Source organism: Oryx dammah, unplaced genomic scaffold, assembly GCF_014754425.2.
Source record: "Oryx dammah isolate SB20612 unplaced genomic scaffold, SCBI_Odam_1.1 HiC_scaffold_29, whole genome shotgun sequence".
NCBI lineage: Eukaryota > Metazoa > Chordata > Mammalia > Artiodactyla > Bovidae > Oryx > Oryx dammah.
Window position 1 is genome coordinate 21192435 of NW_024070213.1, and position 10674 is coordinate 21203108.

The 10674-nt window shown below is 42.6% G+C and overlaps 1 protein-coding gene across 2 annotated transcripts in view; it reads right to left on the reverse strand.

Annotated features, from left to right (window-relative positions):
* LRP6 (LDL receptor related protein 6) overlaps positions 1-6609 on the reverse strand; it is a 170983-nt gene extending 164374 nt beyond the window's left edge. Inside the window, exon 1 of one of the 2 annotated variants that reach the window (XM_040235198.1) lies at positions 6223-6587. In XM_040235198.1, coding sequence (XP_040091132.1) covers positions 6223-6277 — 55 coding nt within the window. In that variant the 5' untranslated portion in view covers positions 6278-6587. Of the gene's footprint in view, positions 1-6222 lie in introns of both variants that reach the window. The other variant, XM_040235199.1, reaches the window with a different exon arrangement.
* Between the last annotated feature and the right edge of the window lie 4065 nt (positions 6610-10674).

A 10674-nucleotide genomic window follows, 5' to 3' on the forward strand; every position in this document is an offset into this window, starting at 1 on the left:
TATCAATAACTTCAGATATGCAGATGACACCACCCTTATGGCAGAAAGCGAAGAAGAACTAAAGAGCCTCTTGACCTCCAAAATTACAATGATATTTATTTTCCCCTATCAAAAGTGATTGGTATCACTTTCAAAACCATAAGGTACAAGTGAATTTAGGTGCACACAGAAGGCACTGTCTGTAAAATTACTGTCCACAGTACAAGCAATCTGGCCTTAGGTCAGTCATTCATCTTTCTAGTGTCAATTAGCAACTTAAAAATTCACTATTTTTTTTTTTTTTGGCCTAAAAGTATGATTTCACTCCACATCCCCAAGCTCCTGGCCCTTCCAAGCAAGGTATTACAGAAACAAAATTTAGCACTGAATTACTTACAGTTTTCACTAAACTGAGCCCAGGCACATTTCAGAATTTTCCAATCTCTCATGTGAATGACCTAAACCTTTTGTGAGAAAAGTCACTACTGCCACAAATAACACTAACAGCTTGAGAAACAAAAGCAGGTACTAATAATAACAAATAACAGTTTTCCTTATACTTATGATGAATTATGTTTTAAATGAATAATCTCAAAGGCAAATATTCTATTCTTTAGGTTGCCTAGTACAGGTATCTGACTAAATTTCCAAGTTATTCACAAGAAGCAGAATTCTATTCATTAAGAGGAGGCTCCTTTTACAGAAGAAATATAAAGACTCTGTCTCATATAAAGCATGAAACATACAAGGCAGGAGCTCAGTATAGTATTTAACCACCCTACAGGGAGAAGTCCATCAATCGAATGATTTTAATTATTATAAACAAATAATACAATGACAAAAATTTCAATTAGAAATGCTTTGATTATTTTCTCCATAAATATGGGCAGTTTTAAAATAAATATCATAATCAACTATTTATTCTTATTTATAATAATCACATAAAAGGTTCAAGTTGTAATCCCTTAAAAGGTAAGATAAATTAAGTAGATAGAGGCCATGTTGTTTATTTAAATTAAAACAGAAAATATCGAAGTATTTCATGTAGTTCTAGTTGCAGAATAATCAAGTTCAAAACCTACTGGCCTAAAACAGTGCCCAAAACATGTTTTGTCTTTCCTGAGCATTAATATTTCTTTTAAATTAGCCATCTTAACAATAGTAACTCTTCACGCAAAATCTACTACTGACCATGCATTATGCTATCTATCCCTTTGCAAACAAACCATGAGTTCTCACAGAAATCTTGGAAGATACTATCCCCATCTAATAGTAGGAACCAAAGCTAGGTAACCTGTCCAAGGGTACCAAAGTGGTAGGAGACTTGAACTTGGTTTGTCAATAAAGCCTATAGCTTTCTGCTACAGTGCCCCTCTGTATAGTCTTCTCAGAATATGTTTGCAATAAAATTTCCATGATAAAAATCAATTTTCTCATAGTACTTACCCATGGCCTAAACACAACTATAACCTGTTTACTTATTTTTCCATTATGTTTATAAATTTATAAATTCACATAGAATATTTTCCATTTTTATACTCCTTCAAAGAACCTTCCTTGATACTCAAAAAAAGACTAACCTTTCTGATAGTCAAAGCATATACAACTAACTATATAGAAAAGCATTTCAGTTCAGCAAATGGAAAAATTTCAATTAAAGAAAAGAAAAATTCTCTGAAAAACTGAACCATGGGAAATTACTGTTAGGCCTGATGAAAACAATGAGCTGAAACCCAAAAGTTTCATAACCAAATTATTTCCTAGCCAGATGAGCAAATCTAAAGCCAAGTAAGTAAGCAGGGATTAAAGTATCAAATTTAATTATATGAAACTGTCACCAAATATCAATTCACATGACTCACCCTAATGCTTAAAAGGCTACCTAGCTCAGGTTCTCTCTACATGTGTTCTTGGAACACAGCTTCAGCAGAATGTTACAAAATTACAGAATTCACCAAAAAAAGTTCATTGTTGAGTTTGGGAAACAGTAGATTTCAACAAAGTTAAAACTGGTCTCTACCCTATAACTTCTCAGAGCCCTTAGTGTGTTACTATGAATTAAGAACCTGCAAAAGAAGATTCATTATCCTAATGAAGCTAATGAAGGTGTACAAAGATTAAATGACCTATCCAAGGTCACACAGCTAGCTACTGGCAAACTTAGAATGAGAATCAAATTCTGATTCCCACTCCAAAATTCATTCTATCTTCCTAAGATCTCATTATACTGGATATTAATTAATTTGCCAAGGACCACGCCTATAGAAATTTGAGATGGAAAACACTAGTGGCTTGTGCTCACAGTATTTACCACCACCACCAACCACCCCCCAAAACAAATTAACAACAAAAAAAGATAAGTAGCACAGGATTCTTACAAAACAACAAAGCCTTCTCAAAATATGCTGGGACACAGTATTATAAAATTTACACACCTATGGTATTCCAAAACTTTTCAGTTCAGTCGCTCAGTCGTGTCCGACTCTTTGCAACCCCATGAATTGCAGCAAGCCAGGCCTCCCTATCCATCACCAACTCCTGGAGTTCACTCAAACTCATGTCCATCAAGTCGGTGATGCCATCCAGACATCTCATCCTCTGTCGTCCCCTTTCCCTCCTGCCCCCAATCCCTCCCAGCATCAAAGTCTTTTCCAATGAGTCAACTCTTCAAATGAGGTGGCCAAAGTACTGGAGTTTCAGCTTTAGCATCATTCCTTCCAAAGAACACCCAGGACCGATCTCCTTGCAGTCCAAGGGACTCTCAAGAGTCTTCTCCAACAACACAGTTCAAAAGCATCAATTCTTCCGTGCTCAGCTTCTTCACAGTCCAACTCTCACATCCATACATGACTACTGGAAAAACCATAGCCTTGACTAGACAGACCTTTGTTGGCAAAGTAATGTCTCTGCTTTTGAATATGCTATCTAGGTTGGTCATAACTTTCCTTTTCTAGGAAATCAGAGCTATAATCTTTTCTAACCAGTAACTGGATGGAAGTTAAGGATGGCAACCTAGATGGTGAGGTCCATCAGAGCAGGGCCCATGTTGATTTTGCTCACCAATGCACCATCAGAGTCTGATACACAGTAGGTATTCCACAGCTAATTGCTGAAAGAATGAAAATAAACCCATGCTCTAATATTAATCAGCTGTAAGATTTTGATCAAGTTATAATCTCTCTGAATGTGAGTTTCCCCACTTGCAAATGAAGTGGTTAGACCAGAGGATCAAAATCTTTAAGAACTTGTGAATCTCATAGAAATTAAATCTCAAATACCCGGCATCTGAGGATATGTCTACCATCGAAAATTGTAACAAAAAATAACATTTGCAAATCACTTTATATTCAGTATTTCATTTAATATGACCAACAAATTTGCAAACTAGCTTGGTAATACTACCCACATTTTACATATAAATAAACTGGAGCCCAGAGAAACTGACTAGATCAGAATCATAAGGTTATCTGGTAGTGAAGCATGGACTTTAGGAGAAGGCAATGGCAACCCACTCCAGTACTCTTGCCTGGAAAATTCCATGGATGGAGGAGCCTGGCAGGCTGCAGAGTCGGACAGGACTGAGTGACTTCACTTTCACTTTTCACTTTTATGCATTGGAGAAGGAAATGGCAACCCACTCCAGTGTTCTTGCCTGGAGAATCCTAGGGACAGGATTCTGCGTCTGTGGGGTCGCACAGAGTCAGACACAACTGAAGTGACTTAACAGCGGCAACATGGACTTTAAACTCAAGGTTTGGGTGCTCAAGTCCCCCAATCTTTCCATTACACCTTGTCCTCTGATGACAAGGATGAGGACACAGTCCAGATAATGATAGCATTATTTCCCGGCTTTCAGCTATTGATTTAACTGGGCCAGAGGACCAAAGGTCTCCCAAACTCTCCCATCATCCCATCTTCCCAATGTTAAACCTCCAACTCTTCTGTGAAGAAAAGTGATCTTAATACAACAAGTGATCTTAATACAACAAAGTAATCACTTCTCCCTGGAGTCCAAGATTAGCTAATAACACAATTTTAACAGAGGATGACATTATCAAGGAATGAGAAGAACCTAAATTATGAATAAAAATCTTTCACAGTAAAAAGAGTTCTAGTTCAAATATATACCCATGGTTAAGTATGTTAAATTCAAAGGCCACCTTAAACCATGATTAGACTATATTTAAAATAAGAGCTTCACTTTTGGAAATTCTGTTGGTGGAAAGGAGGCAATTTGAACTATTAACTTTTCTAGGTCTTCTTACATAATATCATACTTCACAATATTATTTCAAATGTAACTTCTCTTAACTCCAATAATGAATAAACTCAATTCTGGGCTCAAATCCTGGTGTTAAACAAGTGGCATTTACAACATAACCTTCTCTTCCAAGAAATACAACTGAGCAACCAGAAGCATCTGGGTAATGGAATGCAATTTCACCAAGGCTTTAACCCAACAGGGGACTCTATTTGTTAATTCTATTAACCTTCTGTCTTAAAATTATCCATATTCTATGTCAAATAAAATTGTTTCTCACAACTATAGCAAAATCCCCTTCAATAGGGACTATATCATACTAAAATAAATATATAATTACTAGACCTCTCAAGTACATACCACTACATCCAATTCTCTGCCAAGAAAATAAAATAAGCACTAGCTTTCTAAAGTTCACACGTGGAAATAGTTTAGAATATGCTTACAGTGAGTTGTAATTAAGTATAAGTAGATAAAACAGGCAGACCTAATAATCCTGCTGTTGCAGCTGCTGTTCAGTCACTTCAGTTGTGTCTCAGTTAAATCAGCAGCTCTTTTGCGACCCCCAAGGACTGTAGCCTGCCAGACTCCTCAGTCCATGGGATTTCCCAGGCAAGAACACTGGAGTGGGTTGCCATTTCCTTCTCCAGGGGATCTCCCTGAATAATCCTAAAGTGTAACTAAAGAAAAAAATTCCTCCTCCAAAACAATGTCAATCACGCTCATCCAATAAACATATACTCAGAAATGGCATATCCGGCTCATTTATAACACAAGACTGTTACTATTGTGTTCTGGAAACTTCAGTAAGTGTGCACACTGAACACAAATTTAGCCTATTAAATTAACAGCTAAAAATCTCCTTAGACCCAAGAAGTCCCATACCTGAAAAGAACTGACCGTGAACACAAGTGAGAATTGTTAACTGAAACCAAAGCTTCAAGTCATTCCATCAATTGGTACTTAAATTCCTCTGCTAGTAAATGCTCCATAGCATCAGAGTCATCACCACTTCACTACTGATGTGAGAAGAGCTGTTGAAATCTTGCGGGCCAGTCAAAAACCTCAGTGAACTGTCACAAAATAAAAGTCGCAGTATGTGTGACAGTTTCGCAGGCCAATCTAAAAAACAAAACCTGGGACCATTGAATTTACGCGATTCTGGGGCAGATTCCCTAGAATAGCCTATGTTATTTACCAACGTGCCACGCAGTCTCCAGGGGAGCGCAGCAGATGATAACTTAGGTCCCAGGACAGGCTCCTCTCCACCCAGGATGACTTTCCTACTTGGTGCCAACTGTACACTTGCATGCTCCGAAAATAGGGGCAAGTCCTGAATGCCAGAGGTTGCAAGGGCAACGTTTCTATTTTATTACGGGCTGGAGCCCAGGCGACTCCCCAAGGCTGAAAACACTCGACCTATAACCTCGGAATCCCTTTCCAACTGTGCTCTCACCCACGATCATTATATCCTCCACGGAAACCAGTTATTAGTTGCTACAAAGCCTGGAAAAAATAGTAAGAGGGCTCTAAAAGTTCACGGGACCCACAGGGAAAAGGTGGGGGCTTGGAGGGAGAAATCCAAACGCCGAAGCATCTTGGGCTCCAACGTTCCGAGAGCCAAGATCCGTACAAAGCCCCTCGTCCCCGGTGACTGCAGGCAGGAGACCCACCGATCTCCAGTCACTCGGACAGGATGGGGCTCCGGGGGCAGGTCACCCCGCCAGGCAGCCCGGACGAACGCTCTGTCCCGACGCGGTGGGGCAAGCGAGGCGGGGGCTGCAGCGTGGCCGGGCGGAGCGCGCAGCCCCTTCTCCCGGGCCCCTTGCTCCCTCCTTCCCCACGACCAGGCCTCTCCCGACTCCTCTTCCCCAGCTTCGCCTCCCCCCTCCCCTCCCCCTCGTAGACACAACAAAACGAGACCCCCTCCTTCCCCCCCGCCAACCCCACCAACTTTCCCGTCCCCCCGCTTTCTCTCCCACCTCTCAGGAGCACGCAGAAACTGCAGGCCAGGAGGCTCCTCAGGACGGCCCCCATCTTCCCTGCTCGCGTTCGCTTCTCTCACCGGCGAGGGGCGGCCCGAAGAAGGGGAGGCGAGGAGCCGGGGCGGCCGCCGCAGCGGCAGGTCTGCACGCTCATGCTTCCCAGGTTTCCAGAGAGAAGAAAGAAAAGGTGGCCCGTCAAGGCTCCGCGCGCGCCGCCGCCGCCGCCGCCGCCCTCTCTACCGCGCCGCTCCGCCCGGAGCTCGCGCGACGCCAGCGTCTGCTTCCATCCCGCCGCCTCCTCCCCCGGCGCCCCGCTTCCCCCGCGCAGCTCCTCATTCAGCCTCTTCCTCTCACGCAGCGGCGCAGGGATACGCCTCCCGCCGTCACGGATCGCCGCCGAGGTCTCCCTGCGCGCGGCCGAGCCCTCCCCTCCCTCGGCACCGCCTCCCGGACCGATTAGAAAAGAAGAGGAGACCGTGCGCACAGCCTCGGCGAGGAGACCCCGGGAGATCTGCGGGACCAGCAGAAGCGGGCCAGAGGGGAAAGGCCGCCCAGCGGCGCATTCCGAAGGGATTCTTTCCCGGGCCGGACCCTTCGGCCCTCCCCGCGGAGGGCGTGAAGCGACGTCGAACAACATCGGGAGCCGGCGTGGTCGGGACTACTTTCTGCGGCTCGGCCCGGCAGCCGCCTGCGCCGCTCTTTGTGCGGCCGCCGCCGGCCGAGCCAGGTGGGGCTCCCGGTCCACGCCGGCCGCCACCTGGGCCGGGGCCAAGGTGGGCGGCAGGAGACGGCTGGCTGGGCCTGCAGAGCCGCAGGTCCACGCTCGGAAATTCACCTAGATCCCGATACGAGGCATGAGTTTAGTCCCAGGGTTGGAAATCTGTTTAAGCATTTTTTTTTTTTTTAAGGAAAATAATATTGCTTCCATCAGCTTTCAACATGGATATGGTGAAGGGTATTCAAACGCCAACAGAAAACTGAATTTTTTTTTAAATTTTCTCCCGGTTTCCCAGAACTACAGACTGCCCCCCCCCCCAAAAAAAATTAAGTCTGACAAGGACTAAAGGATTTCTAACGCGGCAGATAAAATTCCAAGATAAATGCGTCAGCACCTAACAGAGCAAAGAGACGGTGGGCAGAACGGTGCTAGGATTTTGCAAACTGCGTTTAGTGATGAATATCTGGCATGTTTTGACGATCCGCTCTCAGATTGAGGAGGAAAAGATTCCTCGGAATCTCAGACTCTCGATTTTGCACAGCCTCTGGCCGGCTGCTCGCCGCCTTTCACTGGGCGTTGAGGAGTAACGGCCCAGAAGCCCTTGGAATCACGTGGCAGCTTGGGGGTCGGGGGTATGGGTGAAGCTGGGATGGCACCACTGAGAGTTAACCTAAAGGAGCCATCAGCAGCATCCCACCCACCTGTCACTCACCCTTACCTGTGGGCAGGTGGCGCGGAGCTGGAGCTACTCCAGCAGTGCTACTCAATATCGTAGGAACACTGAAGTTCACCAAGTGCTGGTCACAGTCAGATTTGACACTCATAACTACCCTGGGGTAAGACAGGTTGTGTCACTTGGCATCCTCATTGCATCAGAAGGGGAAAATGGGAACCTAGGGGATTCAATGACTTTCCCAAGGTCACTCACGTAGACCATAGCAAGTCCTAACCTAACCCAGGTCTTCCGACCACAGATGCTCTGCTATTTCCAGCAAGGTGATGCGTGTCTGTAAGCAGATTGTTTAGCGAATCAGTCGTGTCCGACTCTCATGAGACCCCGGAGACTGTGGCCGCCAGGCTTCTCCGTCCATGGGATTTTCCAGGCAAGAGTAGTGGAGTGGGATGCCATTGCCTTCTCTGTCCAGGCAGGCTAGAAAGAGCCAAATCTCCCTCCTAAATGCACCTGTGAAAGTCTAGCCACCACTGATCTAAATTACCTTCTTCCATGAACCGTGTCAGGATTCTGCAAGTTTTGTATTCTGTCATTCTCAAAACAAATCACTAAGAACTGGTTTTCCACAATAAGCTCGAAGCTATGAGGCTGTGGAGACACCCTGATGTAGTCAGGAAGATATGAGCTTTGAAATAAGACCAGAAGGATCCAACCCTTTCAGTCACTAGATGTGTAACTCTGGGCATACGATTTAAGTGCACTGCACCTCAGTTTTCTCATCTGTAACATGGAGATTTTAGTTTTCAGGCTTGTGGTAGGAATTAAATTTAAAAATATATAGAAACTGGTCATTATGTAATAGGTGCTCAATAAATGACCATTTCCTTTCCCAACCCCCACAAGGCAAATGGGATCCTGGTAACTGGGAATCCTTTAGACACCATGGAAGCAAAGGGGGGAAAAAAATTCATGCTCAAAATGTTTAGTCCAGGATTATTTCTAGTTGGAGGTCAATAACCACAAAGCCAATGAAAATTAACCTTCAGGACTCCCTTCCCACTTTTACAGGCCCCTGTGAAACACAATGTGTTCACATGGTCCTATTTGCAAAAGTAAGATAATTTTGTGTTCTTTTTCTGAAAACGTCACTCAAAATTGTATAAATTTCAGGTTCACAAAACCTGGATCTATTCCTATTTATAATAGAAAACTGGGTATAACCTAAGTCTCATTTAGACTATCAACCTTAGTAGGGAGTTGAGATATTTGTAGTCCTGGAAAATAATAATTTGGAGGGCTATAAAACTGTTAGAAATATGTTTTAAAAAGTTTGTTAAGCTTGAAAACTTATAAAAATGCTTTTTTAAAAAAATTTTATTTATTTGGCTGCATCGGGTCTTAATACAGATTGTAGGATCTGTAGTAGGGCATGCGAAGTCTTAGTTGCAGCCTGTGGGATCTAGTTCCTGACCAGGGATTGAACCGGGGTCCCTTGCATTGAGATCACAGAATCTCAGCCACTGGACTACCAGGGAAATCCCAAAGTGCATGTAGATTTTAATTGCTGCTGCTGCTAAGTTGCTTCAGTCGTGTCCAACTCTGTGAGACCCCATAGATGGCAGCCCACCAGGCTCTGCCATCCCCAGGATTTCTCCAGGCAAGAATGCTGGAGTGGGTTGCCATTTCCTTCTCCAATAGATTTTAATTACAGCTATATAAAATATAAATATATACATACATGTTTAAACATAAACATATATATATTAATATCACATGGTTGAGAAAAGATGAAAACTAAATGCACTAAAACAGTGATTAGGATAGTGAAATAATAGGAAATTTAGTTTTCTGTTCTTAAATTTGCTTTAACGTATTATTTATTTTTTGCAATTTCTTTAAAGCTACTTAGGTGACAGTCAATAGCTTAAGTTCAGTCAGGTTGCTGTTCTTCTTAATAATTTGTTTCACATGCATTCAAGTGCCTATTAAAAATATTCAAGGCCAGTCTCAGTAAAGCACTGGGCATGCAAAGATGAGATTAATCATATAGTCCCTACTGTCTAGAAGCTTACAACCCAGTTTAAAAAATCCAATTAATGAAACAAAAATAAATAAATAGTTAAAATTTATTTATAGTGCATGTTTGTACCATATCAACAAGGAACTCAAGTACACAGCACATATGGCTAACTGAACAATTTAAAGAAGGGAAAATAACCCTGCAGTTGAGTCTTGAAATTTAAGTCAGAGTTTGTCAAGCCATCACGACTGACAAGGAATTCCAAGCAGAAGGAGAGCAGGTGCAAAGGCACTGAATTATTAGAGAGAGAGCTTGGCATGTTGGGAATTTGAAAGTAGATCCATATATCTGAAGCCTAGGGCACTTTCAGAGAATATCAGGAAATGAGGCAAGACCGTTAAGTAGGTATTGGATAATAAAGAGCTTTTAAAGTCATGCTAAGAAGTTTAGATTTTCACCTCTTGACAGTATGGATATTGAAGGATTTTTCTCATGGTGAGAATTGAGTTGAATGTTAAATAATTCCTCTGGCAGCAGTGTGGGTAACAGAAGGGAGGCAAGGCAAAAAAAAAAAGTAGGAAGACCAGTGATGAAGTTATTTTTAGTCTAGGAAAGAGATTGTCAGGACAGCAGCACTCGAGTTTGAAAAGAGGTGGTGGATTTCAGGAATATGAGATCAAAACTGCAGGACTTGGTGACCTATCAGATGTGAATTGAGAGAGACAGAAGTAGACTAGGATGAATTTCCAGGTTTCTAAATTATGCATCCCAGTGAATGGCAGTCTAATTTACTAAGAAAAGAAATGCCTAAGGAGCATTTCAAGAGGGGCTGATGGTAAGTTCAACAATGGGCCTTTTATACTGGCAATGTTTGTAAAACACCAAGCTGCAGCTATCCAGGAGAATGTGTTGTTCTATTTTTCTTAAATTTTTATTGGAGTGTAGTTGGTTTACATATAATGTGATGTTAGTTTCAGGTGTGTAGTCAAGTCAATCAGTTATATACATATATGTATTCTTTTTTCAGATTCTTTTCCC